The sequence below is a fragment of the Sycon ciliatum genome, chromosome 2, assembly GCF_964019385.1.
Source record: "Sycon ciliatum chromosome 2, ocSycCili1.1, whole genome shotgun sequence".
Classification (NCBI taxonomy): domain Eukaryota; kingdom Metazoa; phylum Porifera; class Calcarea; order Leucosolenida; family Sycettidae; genus Sycon; species Sycon ciliatum.
The window spans coordinates 16,816,842-16,835,342 of NC_088644.1; the positions used below are offsets into that span (position 1 = coordinate 16,816,842).

The following is an 18,501-nucleotide window of genomic DNA, read 5'->3' on the forward strand; positions in this document are numbered from 1 at the left end:
GTCATGAACATGAAGTTACAGTTACAAGTTGATGGATTGATGGCATCTTTCTCATGATATGCTATCGCTAGGGAGTAATATTCACGAATGTTTTTGTTTCTTGAGGTACTGCAGTGAGTGCATCCCATTATAATACGATCGGTTAGTAGATACCACTGACACACTTTGTGGAAATAGTGACTTGTTACCTCAGTCCTGAGTACCGTTGTTTCCTGTACATGCCGTTTCAGCACATCGATAGTTACCCCGGATTTTGAATACATGGTACGCTCGGTGGTCTTGCAATTGTTGAATTTATGTAGTCGAGTGGTACATGGTCTGACAAACCAAAACCTTCACGGGCGTGCGGACCGGCCGGCCGGGATCATCTTTTGTTAATCTTGTATTTTTTGCTTCTTTTTTTGCTGTTCATGTTGTTGAAGAATCTAGTCGCTGGTGTACGTAGATCTACGTGTAGGTGCATCGACTGAAATGGCTTACTACCCACCACCAGAGGCACCGACGGTACCTGGGTACCCCGTTTCAAGTACAGGCGGTTACGCCCCGGCCCCTCAGCCCGGATACCCGGCTCCCGGAGCCCCAGCTGGCTACACGGGACCGCCAGCTCATCCTGCCCAGCCCGGGTACCCCCCGCAGGCAGCAGGCTACCCAGCCCAGGTAGGCTATCCCACTGGGGTTGCCGCGCCTCCTGTCAGCACTACATATCCTGCAGCAACAGCAGCAGCACCCACCCTAGGGTATCCTGCTCAACCCGGATATCCACCAGCTCAACCCGGATATCCGCCAGCTCAACCTGGGTATCAGGCGGCTCAACCTGGGTATCAGGAAGCTAAACCCGGGTACCCGCCGGCTCAACCCGCATATCCACCTGCAAGTGCCCAGCCTGCATATCCAGCAGCTGCACCAGCAGCTCAACCGGTAGTGCACCGTAAGTCAACCCACTGCTGTAAACCAATTCTATTTTGTATTGCGAATAGTATTTGTAAATGGAGCAAAAGAACATTTCGTGGCCATCTAACTAGTCATCCAACTTTCATAAAATGCTGTCTATCGTGGCTGCATACTACTAGTACTACATACATGCTGTCTATCGTGGCTGCATACTACTACATACATGCATACAGTACTGTACCGTGTGGCACATTTTAGTGTAGCGGTTTTATTTTCAGAACTGGCGGGGAGCCTTACAAAATTTACGAAATTAAAGCGACTACGAAATGCAATTGATTTACATAACTGGCGGGGGGGGGGGGGGGGGGAGCCTTACACAATAATAAAACGAGAGAGCTTGGAAGCTCAGGGCCCTACGCTATGCTTTTTTGCCTTGATGACCTAGGCAAAAAAAGCATTGTAAATTTTTCAACTTGGAAGGTTCAAGGTTATGGAAAGACCAAAGAGGGGAAGGCAAGCGCAACGAAAACGAGCACAAGCTACAGTCCCAACGGAACAAAGAATGTCGATTGTTACTGGACGATGACGAGACCAGTAGGCGATTTGACAAAGCGGTCTAACCACAATTCGAAGCAGCAAAGCAGCACACCACCCAACTTGGGTGGGTCATAAATATCAAAGATAAGTAAAGAAGGGGGAAGCTTTGCGAGAACGAATTGTACAAGCCGAAAGCCAAACTCCTACAGTACTCCTCATGCATAGTTACGGTGGTGGAGAGTTGCTCTTAACTCGTTTCCATATGTCCTTTTCCTTTCTACTTTTATTATTGGCTCAATACCCGAGTTTCAAATTGCACACCTGATGAGCCGTCACGAACCATACGGCGAAATGTACGTCGTGTGAAACAACTTGTTTTGTAGTCAACTAGTCCATCACAATATCATGCATGAGGAGTACTGTAGGAGTTTGGCTTTCGGCTTGTACAATTCGTTCTCGCAAAGCTTCCCCCTTCTTTACTTATCTTTGATATTTATGACCCACCCAAGTTGGGTGGTGTGCTGCTTTGCTGCTTCGAATTGTAGTTAGACCGCTTTGTCAAATCGCCTACTGGTCTCGTCATCGTCTAGTAACAATCGACATTCTTTGTTCCGTTGGGACTGTAGCTTGTGCTCGTTTTCGTTGCGCTTGCCTTCCCCTCTTTGGTCTTTCCATAACCTTGAACCTTCCAAGTTGGAAGGCTGTCGGTTAGCGCTACGGAGATGTGTTGAAGCTAGGTGTCAGGACGTAAATTTTTCATTTCTCCTATTTTTTTCAAGACATAACCTGGGATTCGAACCCGCACTATCGCCCTGAGCTGCATGCATCCCCCGATACACTTCGCATGCATACTAATTCTTCCAAGTTGCTTCACGTTATGATCTTGCATTTGAATTGCTCGTTGACTACATGCAACAGTAGCAAATGCCATGTTTGACAATGGATCCGTACAATTGATTTCCAGCTGACTATCATTTCCAGTGCATACACACTTTTCTTCTTTCTTTTTTTTCTGCCCTCTTCGCTACCTTGTCATTGGGAAGAAATTCCCGTTTGGATTTTGCGAAGTAAAACAAAGTTCAAAAAAAGAAAGAAAAAAAGCCCTATTTCAGTATTTGAATATTGTGGCCAGCTGTTTGTGGCCAGCCGTCTTTGATGGTACGGTATGGTACGGGACAGGTACGGTCGAGGGTAATACGACACCGTATACCACCTTGATGACCGAGGCAAAAAAGCATAGGGATGTTATATAAATTTTTCAATTCTCCAATTTTTCAGGGCATAACCTTGGATTCGAACCCGCACAATCACCCTACATGCATTACCCGATACACTTCGCATTCATACTCATTCTTCCAAGTTGCTTCACGTTATGATCTTGCATTTGAAAGCCCTATTTGAATATTGTGGCCAGCTGTTTGTGGCCAGCTGTCTTTAATGGTACGGTACGGTACGGGACAGATACGGGATAGCACCAGACGGAGGTCCGTCCGCCACAAACAAACAAATAAACACCAAATTAAAGCTGTGCGGACCCTTGCTAGCGCCAGACGTTGCTGAAGTAACGTCTTCTGCATAGCTACGGGAATAAAGTGTATTTGTGTGTGCACGCTTCAGATGATGCACCTCCGCCATCTTACACCGACGTCCTAACGCAGGTAAATGATTTTAAACTTTCCTTTGCAAATGGCCTTACGTTCCACGCTTGATAGGCTACGTTGTGCTCTGGCTGAACTCTGCTTGGCCAAGGTGTTAGCCCCTATCCCCCCAGAGCCCGGGCACATATACACAGGGATTCCTCTTTGGCGGCTAGGTTTTGCTGCAGCCAGGCTTGTCCTAGATCCTGCTCCAGCAGAAGCTGCTGTGTATGGTCACACATACAGACAATGCAAGCTCCTACTTTTGGCAGAACTATGAGAGCAGTGTAGACTGTGGTGCATATGGTGCAGTGTAGACTGTGGTGCATATGGTGCAGTAAATCAACATGAACTATGAATATCTCCCACTCATTTTATTGCATGCATGCAGCTCAAACAAATTGGTTGTGGCGAGTCCATATACAGCAGAACACAGATGTTTTCTGCTGAGCGGAACCAGAGGAACGATGGTACTCTCCCCCAAATTTTGGAGGTAGCGGATTTGAGTTTCCGTTGAAGTGGTAGTTCAGCTCTCCACAGTTGCTATGGTATTTTCCACCTGGGCCATGCTGGTTGAAAGTTAACTGAATGGCTGAAAGTACCTGACATGTTTTGCGTGGATGCTAGCATTAGCAACGCCACGAGTGACTGTTATGTGTGATTCACCCAGCAGGGGTGTCACAGGGCAGTGAGGAGGGGTACGGATTTTTCGGACAACAGGGCAAGTTTTAGTGCTCTACATGCGCTCTGTGTGGACCATCCGGGACAAAAAGTGGTACTATCTGTGTATCCGGGTGCCATAGTGTTCACAGTTTTCAACCTGGGAATGTTTCGTCGTATGTGATACAACTGTTGCCTCTATTATTGTCACACTGTGTGTGTGCACTTGCATCCGTATATCTGTGCACGCGTGTGCGTGAGAGTACGCATATATAGGTATATTTGTGCACACAGTAATGATTTTTCTATGTGCTCTTTCTTGCAGCAATTTCCCTCTCCAGGTCAGCCAGTAAGTTGTTCTTATTTATGTCCTACGATCTGTCTTTTGCAGTTGTCCTTTCCCCTTGTAGTGTATCATAAGATCAACATGATTGTTGCGCTGTTGGCCAGTTTGTCAGGCTCGCATAATTGTCTGATCTTGGCTGCTTACTAGAAACTCAGAAAGTACACATGTACAGGGGGGAGAGCCGTGCCAAAACCTGGTTTGTACTCGTCTCTCGTCTGTACACGGTGAATGGGTATGCTCGTGTTCAGGGTGTTAAATTTTAGGTAGATGGCAGTTGTTTCGGAACTTGAGAACTTAGGGAAGGGATTTGTGAGATACTCTGTGCATACTGTCTGCAAGTTGACTCCTTTTGGGTGGATATTCAATGTTGGCAGATGGGTTTCCTTCTGCTGAAGATTTAATATGTGTGATGGTTGTTGAAGTGTCATGCAATGTCCTCACCTTTCCTCTATGCGCGCGCGCGTGTGTGTGTGTGTGTGTGTGTGTGCATGTGTTTGTTTGTTATTAGGTGGTCGCAGACCCAACCGGTGTACTGGTAAGCGTGAGATGTGCGTATGGTTTTCATTACTTCTTTTGTATGTGTGCCCTAGTCTTGGCGGGACTCTGTTCTTCTTCTCCACTGTGGACCTGATTCCCTGCTCTCTCCCCCCCCCCCCCCCCCCCCCCATTGCTTGACAATGCTGGTGATTAAAAACAGCGTACATGTTCAAACTTCCCCCTCAGGAAACACAAGTATGTCGCTTGATAAGGCTGGACTCATGGATGCTCCTAAAAAATCTTTTTTGTGCTGGGCCCAGGGGCGTAAATAATTATTACTTCAAGTACTATATAAGTGGGATTTCAGAACAGAACAACAAGGACCATCAAGGCTTGTTTGCTGCGACAGTGGGATTTCCATGTCTGCTGGTACTCTGCTGTGCATGCCAATTTGGTTCTTTGCCCACTGACAATTTGGTCATTCAAAGCTGCCTGACAGTAGCTGTAAAGGAACTTAGTACAACACGACCAACCTATCATGATTGGAAACTGTGATTCCCCAAAGATGCTATCACGACAAGGCCTATGCTTATGAACTGGGTGTCTAGTATTGACAGGGCTTGCCATGTGATTTAGAGGACCCTCATTTTGTGTACGTACCACTACGGATAGTCAATGCAAGTGACACCATGGCTTAGTGGTTGTGACAGGGCCTTGCTCTATTCTTAGTGGCTGCTGTGGGAGTTGCATGATGTTATAAGGGTTGGGGAGGCAAAGGTGACGGGGAGAGGAGATGAGCACCGCCATCACTATATCGCAGTATATCGGGCTCATTGGAACAGGGTTTGTAACACCTCTTGGCCCTGCGGTCAGAATTGAATATGGGTTTGCAGTATATCGGGCTCATTGGAACAGGGTCTGTAACACATCTTGGCCCTGCGGTCAGAATTGAATATGGGTTACATTTACTTTTTGTATCGCGTGAAGTGCATTCCTGTACACATGGTGTGTTTCCTGACACTATTTCTCCAGGCCAAACTGTACCACGGTGCCAAGATTCATCTCACCTCGATAGCCACTAGAAAGAACTTGCGCATCCTTGGAGATGGAACTGTCAATGGATTGGGTGGATGCGGCATTTTTGGTGAGCTAACATGCATGTACATTATCATGAGTAGTATTGAGTAGTTGCTAATTAAATTTCAGTCCCATTGCTTTATTTGTAAATAGCAGTAAGTACAGTGAAACAGTACCCTGAATGCAACATACAGTGTACTATGGGTTATATGAACTCACAAAGTACGGTAAAACCTGTGTTTGCCAGGCCCTGTACCAAGCGGAATCCTTTCATGCACCGACGTGCTGTGGATCAAATTTTCACCCCTGGATCCACCGGAATCCTGTCATATCAGGACAGTTTCTGCTGCACCAAGGCCGCCGTCCAGTTAGGTTTTACTGTACTGTTTTTGCCGGCCCTGCTGTATACTATGCCAGCCATTTGACCTCGGCTACAGTATGTCAGCTATAAAGTACAGATGTTTACATCCCTTGAAGGTACGATATACTGAGGTCTCACTACACATGTAGAGTGTACATGTGTTGAGTTCAGGGACTACATCCTACAGACCACCACTATTCATGATGATACATATGACGAACTTCATCGTGATTTGAAGGACACACCGCTGTTGCAGTACGCATACGGGGAGTTGTAAGGACCACTAACATGTACATGTGCACGTAGGTTACTGGGACATGTGCAATAGAGCCAGTGGACCTCCTGTGTCCAGGCACATAGCAAATCACGTGTACCTTGCTTTTGGTATGTTTTCAAGTTACGGGCAGGTCTGTGATGCATTCACCATTTGGTCACGAGGTTCTCGGATACGAAAGATTCTATGGTATGTTGCTGTTGTTGCCCTTTTCTCTACCTACTGTTGCCACCAGCTACGTTCTTTGTGGAGAAGGTTTCTGGAAAGCCACAGGATGTGATCCGACTGCGCAATGCCAACAATCCACAATACTACTTGAATATTATCCAGAGTCAGCTGGTAGCATCGAATGGGGCAGTAAGTTCCTTCTCAACATTCTTGTTGGCCATGTACGTGTGGTGTGTGTGTGTGGGGGGGGGGGGGGGGGGGGGGTGCGTGCATTTTTGCGTACATCTACTTATTACGAGTAATACATTGGTTTGAGTTCCTCCTCTGCACATAGTCTCATTCTAGCATGGGCAAGTACATGCACTTTTAAGTACAGCTTCCGGATTTTCTATCTTCACCGTATTGTTAGCTGGTATGTGAGCATGCCAATGGCATTCCTTTTTTCTTTGGAACCGTTCCCCCTCTTCTGACGTTTTCTTTCTTCTCCACTCTGCATGTCCAGACGGAGACATCTCTACTGCGTGTGAAGCCTAACAAAGGTGATAGTATTTGCCTCGAGTCGTGCGTGTGCCCAGGCCAGCACGTCGGTATTCTCCCCTCTGGTAGTGTGAAGCCAGCCAAGGCAACCGGACGAGGTCCACACGGACAGTTTACTGTCGTTACTGCGGTAAGATACGAGCATCCCTTGGAATTCTGCACCTCAAATTAGGCAGCTGCCTAACCAGTAGGCGTATGAAATGTATGGTAAATTAAATTTGGAACATGTGTGGCTCGTGCCAGGACATGTTTGGGAATACCTTGTTATGGTGTCAGCGTCATTCTGAATCGGCACATTTAACATGGTCATGCCAGGAGTAATAGTTCATGTCCACCTGCTGTGTCGTGAATATGTTGTGCTGTACCAAACCTCTGTGTGTGTGCGTGTGTGTGTGTTCTTTGCGTTTCTCCCTTAGGCGGACCCATCCCAGGCCATGGTGAGTGTAAAAGAAGGTGAAATTAATGAAATTATGCTCAATCCAATCTGTGTTCCCATTCTTCTTCTTCTCAACTCGGCACTCGAAACTATGCTTGTACTTTCACTCACTGAGTAGCTACGTCAGCAATGACTCAGCATTACTGCACTTTGAAAAAGTTTATAGATTCCACGCAACTGCATGGTAAAGAACAGGTGGCTTTTCAACTGACAATCACTCTATCCAGTTGATACTCGAATTCTCAGTCAAAGCGCTCAGTTACTTTTTATAAAGTGTTTGTTTATGGAGTCCTGTAAAATTGTGACGTTTCGGGCCAGTCACCCATTACTGCGGCTGTGGTAAATGTAGTCTGGTACTGACTGGTATGCACTCATTAGCACTAGGCATTGTGTGCCTCAAGTGTACCTACAGCAATAACTCAAGGGATGTGTAATTGAACACAACACTGGCATAAGTATTGTATGTCCGACCCCTCAGTTCAGAATTGCACATTCTCTGCCTTCGTGTTTTCTTTCAGGCTCTACTCCAGCCCGAGTCCAAGATTCATTTAGTGTCCGTGGCAACCAATAAATCACTGCGCATTCTTGGCAACGGAACTATCAACGGTCAGGGCGGCTTCGGCGCATTTGGTGAGTCTGTCTTTTCTTCTAATATTCGCAATGGCTTTGAGTTTGTGATGTCTGACGCACGTAAATGTGATATTGTCTTATTGTATTTTAGCATGACAACTGCCATACTCTGGGTCCGAAATCACACAGTTATGGTTTGGCCTGCATATCACGGGTACACATTCTGGGCATGGCAGGGAGTGTGTGCGTGTACCTCTGCTGGCCTTTCACGATGGCATCCAGAAATGTGAACCGGTGGCTGTGCAATGCAGACTAAATCTGCTCAGAAGATCAGCAATGGTGGGTGCCGTGAGATTTGGACACTCTTGAACAAACATGGCTTGTGAATCATGAATGCCTGTGATGGTATTCATGCTTGTGTGAACGTAGGTGATCGCTAGTGCCGGCCCGGGATCCATGCTTTGTCAAAAAATCAAGAATGGGTTTGCTCCAATTTTTTTAATTTAAGCAGCGAGTCCTTTCTTTTATTGCTTTTGTACAGCTACTTTCTTTGTGGAGAAGCCAGCTGGTCAGACATATGACACTATTCGTCTCCGTAGTGCAAACAATCCGTGCTTCTACATCAACATCATCAATGCCCAGCTTGTTTCTTCCAATGGAGCGGTAAGCTGCCATGTATATACAAAATGATGCAATACACCCTCTTGGTCTTCAAGAGGTTTGCTGTGGCGCTACACCCCTCTTGGGCATGAACTAGGGGGTCACATGATGGAATGGTGTCCAGGGATATTCTAGGCGGCTCCTAGCTTTCTTACATGCTCTGATGTGACGTCTCATGGATATTTTGATCTACTTGCAATGCATCACCTCCTTCACATTCCTCTCCATTGTACTACAAAAAAGAGATTTTGGCAATCAATTTGGTATAATGGCACTTGTATGGGTATGGAGTAACGGCAATATAACTTACTTCTACATGTATGTAGAACCTGGCACTGTACTCTATTACTAGATAGGGAGCTCGCAAGGCCAGAGACACTGGTTTACATACAAATCTGATCCTGTGAGTGCTAGAATGAGCACAAGCAGGCGAGAATAATCTGAGAGTGTAACTCTGCTCCACTACCTTGCATCACCATCAAGCTTGTTGGAGTAGGAGGCTGAGGATGTTGAGGATGTTCTGGCGTGAATAGACGTGTTCTACTTTTAAAAGTAGCTCGTGGTCAGATAAATCAAACCCCGAGTCACAGCACTACTTTAGTTTAATTTCTCTTCTCTGTTCTTGAAGTACGGGTACTGCATAAGGCTCTGCACACTTGGGTGCAGCGAGCACTCTCTCCAGCTGCCACAACTCACTCTAAGTGTAGCTTGTGATCGTTACCAGTATATTATTCTGTTATTAAAGAACAGACCGAATGGCAAACGATTGATAAAGCAGGAGTGACCCACAGTGGTGTAGATGTAAGCGACTTGTGTTTGGACCTGGGGCTGCGACGTACCGGCGGTATGCATTCATACTGTAGTACATTGTATACCCTATGCTAGCACGCACTGCCACCCAGTGGTGTGTAGACAGCATGGAAGGAAGCTCAATGCCAGTCACAGCTAGCATGGTCGTTCTCTGTATGCCATACAACCAGTTGGTACTGACTCACTACAGTCCTGTCTGTGTTCTATTTGTATGGGTATTGCACATGTAGACGGCAACGTCTCTGCTCCGCGTGAAGCCACACGCTGATGGCAATGTCAGTCTGGAGTCGGTCTGTGCTCCTGGCCAGCATGTTGGCATACTGCCCACTGGACAGCCTAAACCAGCGAATAACACCGGCATGGGACCACACGGCCAGTTTTCTATGAGAAAAGCATGTAAGTACACAATGACCATACAATGAGCAGTCCATCTTGATATTCTTGCCACCACCAGTTCCTTTTTCTCGCATACGAAATCATGTGCGAAGATGGTTCAACTGACCAGACAGTGCGCAATGTGAGCTTGTTGGAAAAAGTGGTGACTTTGATTTCGTTGTTTGTTGAGTCACCGGTTATTATAGGAACTCGGGATGCATGTACAGTGCTGCTTACTGAAGTCTGATCTTGTGAGTCAAGTTGACACCCTGCACCAGTTCATCATCCCGGTGTTTGCAGGTCTAGTGCTGCACAGCGCCCGGCGTGGCGTTGACTCGCTTGATCGGATTTCTCGGAGCTGCACTGTACATAAAAATTAATGACGAACTCCATGTGGACAATATCATTCTGCTTCACTGAGTATCATTGGTAATCATGGTAGTGTCACTCAAGCGTTGGCTTGTGATGACCTTGGTGACTTGGTGACGAGGGAAGCGAGAAGGACTTCAGATTATTCTGCCACACACATGTGATCCTACTTTGCGATAGCATGGGAAGCGCACTCCTTGTTTCCATTGCCAGAAATGTGCCGTGTACGACCAAAAGCAGGGGCCAAGCTGCCGCTTATTCGTACGAGAACACCACCACAGTGCTATTAGGTCTGAGGGCAATGCAGAACACCACCACAGTGCTATTAGGTCTGAGGGCAATGCAGAACACCACCACAGTGCTATTAGGTCTGAGGGCAATGCAGAACACCACCACAGTGCTATTAGGTCTGAGGGCAATGCAGTGTGCTCAGTGAGTCCTAAGAGTGCTGCTGCTGCTTTTTCTGTGTTTCCATGGGCATGCAACAACAGGAGGAACTAAAGTATCATCTAGCCATGAGGCAATCCTGTCTAGACCACGTGCAGTGGCTGTGCAAAGACCTGGGGAGAACTCTCCTGGCGTCTTAGCGGGCCTAATGTTGCAAAGAACACCGCTTACGACTATTCAGAGAAATTCTTCTTCGCACCGATGTAAGACCAATCCAAGAACTTACTTGCCATGTTCATCTTGCATCAGAGTATTTGGAGTATATCCAGATGGCACACGGGGACCTTCACACTCATTTTCAATAAAAATTACATAATTTATGTGTCTTAGTCTTTAGTCTTGTGTAAAAGTTTCACATAGTTGTCCATGTGTCAATGGTACATCACGTGCCTTTTCCAGTTTTCCCGTTTCAACTATTGCCGACCATTCTTCTTCTTTTTAAAATATTCGAGTAGTTTTCCACGTGCCGGAAGCTGGCTTATAATGTCATGACATTGTACCATGACTTTTTATACTTCCTGACCTTCAAAGCCCTTTTCTAATCCTCTTTGTCTATTCTGGCTCACATGCTCAAATATCTAGCTGTGTATGGCACCCTGACCTGCCCAAACCTATTTACATGTATTCCCAATGAATTCTGGCCATGTTTTTTCACTTTTTTTGCCACACCATTTTCCAGCACATCCATAGGTTATGGTGTCAGAAGATATTATATTGATATTTTTAGGTTTATGTCTGGGAATTGAAATGAAACAGAATACACCTTTCTTCATTCGATGCCAAAAGTACCCAACAAAATAGTACAGGACACTTCTGGATGGAATTCACAGATATAATAATGGATGGAAAAATAGTGGTAGAGAAATTTGTACAGGGAGGGGAGATAATGGTCTGTTCCATCTGATGTATTAAATAATAATAATAGCAATCGTGTACGGATTGAATGTGTGTGGCAAAACGGAAATTATCGAATGGATAGCTAATGCTGTGATAGAGTAAAATGTATGAATCTGTGTAGCAAGTGTAAGTCCTTTTGTAACCCAACTCGGACATTGCTTTTCTTTGTTCTGCCTGGTGCATGCTCATGCATGCTGTGGTCAGTGCAATGCACGCAGCTAGATGCCATGCTAGGTGCACATGTCCAACACGGATGTGAAATGCTGAAATGAGATTTTCAGTTCGTTCCCGGCGCGTAGAATGAGGATTGTGACTTGAACGCTTCCACTGTATCCTCCGTGACAACTGTCTGACCAGGAGCCGCAACAGTGGACACTGGCTTCCCCTTGCCATACAACTGCACAGCCAGAAGGCGTCTCGAACTCCGGCTCAGGAAGAACTTTTCGTAGAAGTCCAGCATTCGGCGTGGGTTATGCAGCAGCTCATGCATGGCACGGAAGGCCAACTGGCGGCGGTCAAACTTGCAGCTGCCTTCGACGATCTTCCGCCAGTACATCTTGCTGCGGAACTTCATATTTCGCCCTGCAGGAGCAGTTGTTCAATTGCAAGAATCACAGAGACAAATGAAAGAATGAGCGCTGGGTCATTTTCAGCACGGAAAGCAACAGCACAACAGTTTTAGGCATGTCACTAAACACAGAATAACCGTTTTAGGCATGCCACTAAACACAGAACAACAACAAGGGCAAGCAAGGCTAGGTTGTCACTACTCTGAGTTTCATGTATTACGCAATCATCAGGCAACATGAGGATGATGGGGGTATGCCACTAAACAAACATGACCTGACAGCAAACAACTAACCATTTGAGATTGCCACTGCCGTGCCGAGACGAATACCATGATGCCACTGTACCCGGCTGCTGATCTTGTTCATCAGCGTCTTGGTGAAGCCAGAGACAAACGCTTCCACTCGCTGGAGTAGAAACTGCGGATCATACTGGGCACTCTGGATAATGAAGTGAACCGACGCCACGCCATTGCTCTCGTACGGGTAACAGAAGACAATGTAACCCAACTGTTCCTTAGTACGCAGCTGCTCAAAACAAGCCGCCTGTGGAGAAGAACGCGAGGGAAAGAATCAACAGTAAGTTGTGGCAGCCATCAATAAGACAGTAACTGGACGGTGCCTGGACATACGCTGCAGTCGTCTTGGTAACGTTATCTAAGAAACTAATGTTGACCTGGTAGTGTTTAGTCTGTAAAGAGGAAACTGTGATATTGTATCGGAGCACAGAGAAATGTGAGTGACTGCATAGCTGACCTTCATGTAGTAAGCCAACGCGCGTGACAAGATGAAGTTTTTGATGTCCTTGTCTTGACAGTGCTTCTCCTTCTCACAATCACCACTGCTGCCACATGCTGGGCCGATCTGCGGCAACAATAGAAACACAAAACAATAATTATAGTCGCCGCCAATCTTACACACGCCCAGTAACTCTCTGCTTTGACTATCTTCGGGTCACAGTCGTACTGGTACGACCACACATGCAGACAACATGAACAACACTACCACGTGCATTCCACTATAATCAGAAAGGAGAAAACCGAGCCAATTACAAAAGTTCATTATCGCCACAGTGTGTGTGTGTGTACAGTTATGTAACATGCACACACACACACACACACACACATGCGCGCACGCACACACACACACACACACACACACACCATACATCTCCAGCTTAGCACCAGGACAGTACAGTGTGCAGTGCAGTAGAATAATTAAAGTGCCGGCAACACACCTGATACATGACGTTTACACCCGAGTTGACATCGCTCGGGTTGGGACCTTGCACTCTGAATCCAACATAGCTGCCCGGTGACAGGTGAAGACGCTGCTGGTACAGGGTGTCCTTACGTGGCAGCAGCTTCTGCAGACCCTGTGCTTGTAGCTGCTGGACGACGTGCTTGCCATACACTTGTGCCTGCGCATGCACGCCGGAAAAGGGTACAGAATGGTGTCAGTGATGGAGCTCACTTTCACTCAGTGAGAGGGGAAGATAGTGTTGACCCCTTAGTCAAATCCGACCCAATGTTGAGGTCAGTGTGGATATTATTCATTTCAAGAGTGGCTTTGTACTAAATAGTTTGGAAAGTGATTCTTTTTTTTAAAGTGAATATAGTTTCTGGCTAATGGCAGAGATATGAACTGTAGCAATGCATGTATGGACTTTGATATTTTTGTTTCGCTCACCTCATGTTGGTTGGCATTTCCGTACACCAGCACGGACACAAAGAGGTGCTTCAACACCTTGCTGATGTGACTGCGGACGCCTTCGGGCGTGAGCTTGCCCACTGCATCAGCCAGCTTCTGCCGATCGTAGAAGATCTTCTGCATTATGCGACTGTGCAGTGGAAATAGCAACGGTACAGAGAGACAGCAGCACAGGGGCGGCAACCAGTCCTGGCATTAGAGCTGCTCACTGTGACTGGGTCACATGATGGCCATACGCTCAGCTAGTTCTAAATATCCACATTCAAACGTCCATCTGGCCATCTACTGTGTAAGTGGAATACCACCACTGTGACTAGTAGGTGCAAGGCTATTCTAGCGTGTGTGCTGGGGATTCCAAGCTCTCGCTGATCCAAACTAAATTGAATGGATAAAATACTCCTTTTCTGTCATTCTCTCACATTACATCAATCCTGTACTGTTGGTGCAGGTTATGTGGTGCACGTACATGTTCGACATTGAATGTACCATGCTCTAGGAACTACAGTGCTGGCAACTGAAATCCGACCCCCCCCCCCCTAGCGGTGCGCTAGCCGCGTTAGCGATTCGTACGAGACGCTAGGGGGGTCGGATTTAAGTTACCAGCACTGTAGCTGCATGCAGGCAGGTTTTCAAGCCTGGAAACTGAAAAGCAAGAGATAGAACTAAGCCTTAGCAATCAGAATGTGTGTCATGCACTGACAATTTTCTTTAAGACATTCTCCGTCCCGAGTCATTCACACATGTCGTCCCTACATCCCCTGTGTTCGTCCCTACATCCCCTGTGTCTTGTTTTGTGTTTGTCTCCGCATGTCTCTTTGTAGGGCTGTGTTCCCAATAAAAAAATATATAAAAAATGCACTGGTCCAGTGTTGCTTCCAGCACACCATTACAACCACCACACCACCACCACACCACCACCACCACCACCACCACCACCACACCACCACCACCACACCACCACCACCACACCACCACCACCACCACCACCACCACCACCACCACCACCACCACCACCACACCACCACCACCACCACACCACCACCACACCACCACCACCACCACACCACCACCACCACCCCTGAGTCCGTACCCCTACATTTACTTATACATGCACTTACTTTTCATACACTGTTCGGACGTGCTTGAACACCTGTGCTGTAGCACCGAATCCCGACACACCTTCGGCAGTACGCCGCTGACTACTGGCAAACCAGGTTGCATTCATGGTGTGAGTCTCGTAGCCGACAAGTCCTGTCAACACCCAGAGTGCATAACACAGCAGCACATGCAGGCATGGTGACTTTCTCCATTAGTTTCAATACAATGTATAGTTCAGTATTGTGTATTGGAGAAGGGGGTATATTAGGGGTTATTCAGTGTACTCCACAAGCTATAACCGATATAAGACTGAGCTCCACACATACATCATGCTTGCCTTTCTTCAGTCTAACGTTATCATACGTCCATATAATACCAGTTGCTGGTCTGGTACACAGCGAATGCACGTGGGAAAATAACGACTTACCACTGAACACAGTTGAGATGAATTTCTTATACGCCGTGTCATCACTGTAGCCAAAGAACAAGAACTGTACGCCCGCCACCGACGTGGTCACTTGCACGCTGAAGCCGGCCAGTTTGGCCGGATAGATCTTGTCGTTCAGATAGGACAGGAGAAGATGGCGGAATAGCAGTGCAGATGCAGCCTCATTCACGTTACCAGAGAGTCGTGGATGACCAAGTAAAACGTCCACGTATAGCTTTGGAGTGCGGAAGTTCATTTCCCGCTTCCACCACAGGCTGAACCCTGCAGCATGTCAAATGTGACAGGCAGTCTAATTCTCTACTGTACACGGAAAATGTCATGCATCCATTAGCAACTAGCAAGCATTCCTGAAGAGAAGAACTTCAGTGTCAACCTTGCAGATAATGCTCTCTACTCTGCATGCTAATCCCAATACATCGCCGCTCAATTTTACCTATGTGTGCTGAACCCTGTAATGCACTGGACCGCACAACATGCACACATGAATGTACAGCCATGTGTGCGTGCGTGCGTTCGCACACACATACACACACACATACACACACACACAGTGCTATTCTTGCATAGCCAAGTGCTCTACAAATTTCTACCAGGGAGCGGCTTTGCTCCTTACAACTAACTGCTGCTTTGCGTCACTCACCACCATTGCTTAGGAGACGTTCAGGGTATCTAAATGTACACTCTCCACAATTCCCAACACTGCGCCTACAGTTGCCTGTCTCTCGTCGCCTCAGCTGCTTCTGCACCACCAGTGACATGAAAGAATAGGAGTCGATGGGTGTGCACTCCGGGTGATCCAATACACGTAGTTTGCCTGGGACGAATGGATTTTTGGCAGGAATGCCCAGGGTTGCGGATACTGCAGCTGTTTGTAGCTTAGATACTAGCTCAGCTGATAGCTTGTCCTTTCGGAATCTGCCAAAGAGAAACACAGAACAGAAACAAGGGAGTAAAATACTCAGTAAATAGTCCAGCTTTTTCAATCACTACCCCTGGAGTCGCCCCTGGAGTGGGATGGAGTCACTCCATCCCATTGGTTTATAGAATACATTAAAAAACGTTACACTTCCGTCCAAGACTAACAGCATCAATGCTCGTATTTTCCACTCTTACACATCCACCAGCCTATGGCAGTGGCCTGCATACTGAGAAATGCTAGCAATCACAGAGTGGGAAAGAGAGAGAGAGAGAGAGAGAGAGAGAGAGAGAGAGAGAGAGAGAGAGAGAGAGAGAGAGAGAGAGAGAGAGAGAGAGATTCCAACTGCTGGCTGCTAAGTGCAGAAAAGACAGTTGAGATCTTGGTATCGTGCTTACTTCGTCTTATACCACTTCTCGACTTGGTCCAGTGTTGGTTTGGCTATGTTGAGAGGATTCGGCATGGGCTCCTTTGGCTGCTGCCAGTAGTGGGGACTTGAGACAAACAACAGCAGTCGCTGTGGTGTCAGGAGTGTCAGAATGCTACGGATCAGCTTCGGGTCGAACTTGTTACGTGTCGGTGGCAGGCGGAAGTCCTTTGGGTCCGACAGCACCTGCATGTTGCGAGATATCGTCCTGGAGGAAAACATACACACGGTCAATTGATTTTTACAATACAATGATATGTCGCTCACCACACGGCATACACCAGATTACAGTGGCACAGAATGCCAATGCCGAAAGAAATATGCAAATAAACGATGTGGAAGAACCTACAGTAGAGAGGGTGTACTGAGCTTTCACACAGCACGCCAGGATAGGGTTGTAATTGTTATCAGTGACCTGAAGCATCCGGCAGGTTATTCTACACATGATTCGCAAGTAAAGACCTTCCTTACTTGACGAAGAGATCAGGTCTGGCTTTGGGCTGGTACAGGTAGTTGAGGAGTGTCAGGCGCTGTTGTTCCTCGTATATCCAGCTCTCAACACCTCTGTCTTCAATGAGACGGATGTATTGGAAGACTAGGGACAGGACCTCATCAAGATTGGCTAGTCCAGAATCTGTTAGAGTGAGGCTGACCTGAACAGACCGCGGAAAGATACATGAGAGAGGGAGAGGGAGAGAGAAACTCTAAGTAAGATGAAGCCATACATTAAATTTATACCAACCATGTGTTTAAATACAAAATATACTGGTGCCCTGCAGTACATGTACTTGAATACAGCAGCATGCAGTACAGTACTTACTTGCATCAGCCAATGACTAGTTGTCTGCAAGCCAGGCCCGGCAAGGACAGATGTTGCCCACTGGCGACTCTTCAGCTCACTAAGCACTGAACCTCGCCCTTCGTGTCCCAGCAGCCATGCAATGTAGTAGATTGGACGTTCTCGCTGCTTTGAGTCCAAGCTAGGTAGAGGCCAGTACATGTAGACTGTGTTGACAACACTGAGCGGCTCCATCAATACCTGTGCATGCCAAGAACCATGCACGACAAACATACGACAAAATATGGTGTTAGGCAAGGCATGTAGGTAAACATAGTACATGTGCAACATACGCCGGGTTGTCTCAGGAGAGTTCTGGTAACTTGGCATATCTCTGTTTCGGGGTAAACAAGTTAGTTGTTTACGATAGGATTATATTCTCACTTGGCCATTGTAGGCAAATCATAAGGACGCGACATCTAAAGGATCCTGCATGAAAGTAGGCAGCTGCGAGATGCGTATCTCGCGCATGCTCTTGCATGGCTACGTAATGCATTACATCATAATACAACATCCCCTTCGTCATAAAGGAGTTTAACAACCTACATAACATACCGTACGTATATGACGGCGTGTTCACAATATAGAACATAACATCCAACAATAGCTCTATGTACAAGGTAACAATCATGAATGGCACACGACGGCGTGCTAACAATACAGAGACATAGTATCCAACAATAGCTCTATGTACAATATAACAATGGCACCTCAGCTACTGTGACATAAGCGAACAGGTCCATGAGGCCTCTCTGGCCCTACACATCCAGGATTGACCTGGGTGCGACTGCGCGGCCAGACCGTGTTCGATACAGCTGGGTGGCAGGTTCAGCAGGCTGGCTGACGTCACACGGTGACGGCGGCTGAGACTGGCTAACGTCGCTCCACGGCGACGGCACGTCACTCGGCGGCTGAGGGCCTGCGAGACTGGCATCCGGCGGGAAGTGGACCCGCCTCTCTCTGAGGTGG

At 47.0% G+C, this 18,501-nt stretch overlaps 2 protein-coding genes across 3 annotated transcripts in view; one reads left to right on the forward strand and one right to left on the reverse strand.

The window, feature by feature from the left end:
- Positions 1-11,409, forward strand: LOC135808968 (uncharacterized). Of its 2 annotated transcripts, XM_065322220.1 has the most exons (14): positions 1-141; positions 231-264; positions 423-928; positions 3,046-3,086; positions 4,051-4,074; positions 4,580-4,606; positions 5,581-5,692; positions 6,496-6,617; positions 6,931-7,095; positions 7,382-7,402; positions 7,920-8,031; positions 8,513-8,634; positions 9,672-9,837; positions 10,677-11,409. In XM_065322220.1, coding segments are annotated over exons 3-14 (1,371 nt in total). In that variant the 5' UTR covers positions 1-141; positions 231-264; positions 423-471; the 3' UTR covers positions 10,679-11,409. The 2 variants fall into 2 exon arrangements, with proteins under 2 accessions (XP_065178292.1, XP_065178290.1); XM_065322218.1 differs by having other exon boundaries at positions 33-264.
- Positions 11,324-18,501, reverse strand: part of LOC135808966 (uncharacterized) — a 19,255-nt gene continuing 12,077 nt past the window's right edge. The window contains exons 7-17 of the mRNA XM_065322216.1: positions 17,515-17,733; positions 17,166-17,347; positions 16,666-16,902; positions 15,992-16,266; positions 15,331-15,612; positions 14,924-15,056; positions 13,785-13,935; positions 13,333-13,515; positions 12,852-12,959; positions 12,392-12,641; positions 11,324-12,111 (exon numbers count right to left, since the gene is read on the reverse strand). Coding sequence (XP_065178288.1) covers positions 11,807-12,111; positions 12,392-12,641; positions 12,852-12,959; positions 13,333-13,515; positions 13,785-13,935; positions 14,924-15,056; positions 15,331-15,612; positions 15,992-16,266; positions 16,666-16,902; positions 17,166-17,347; positions 17,515-17,733 — 2,325 coding nt within the window. The 3' untranslated portion in view covers positions 11,324-11,806. The remainder of the gene's footprint in view (positions 12,112-12,391; positions 12,642-12,851; positions 12,960-13,332; positions 13,516-13,784; positions 13,936-14,923; positions 15,057-15,330; positions 15,613-15,991; positions 16,267-16,665; positions 16,903-17,165; positions 17,348-17,514; positions 17,734-18,501) is intronic.

What these genes read in the sequence shown, in the direction of transcription:
- LOC135808968 (XM_065322220.1), top strand. Translation starts at nt 472, where the DNA reads ATGGCTTACTACCCACCACCAGAGGCACCGACGGTACCTGGGTACCCC. An exon ending in CAGACCCAACCGGTGTACTG is followed by an intron (nt 4,607 to 5,580) that starts GTAAGCGTGAGA and finishes CTATTTCTCCAG; the next exon opens with GCCAAACTGTACCACGGTGC. An exon ending in TGGTAGCATCGAATGGGGCA is followed by an intron (nt 6,618 to 6,930) that starts GTAAGTTCCTTC and finishes CTGCATGTCCAG; the next exon opens with ACGGAGACATCTCTACTGCG.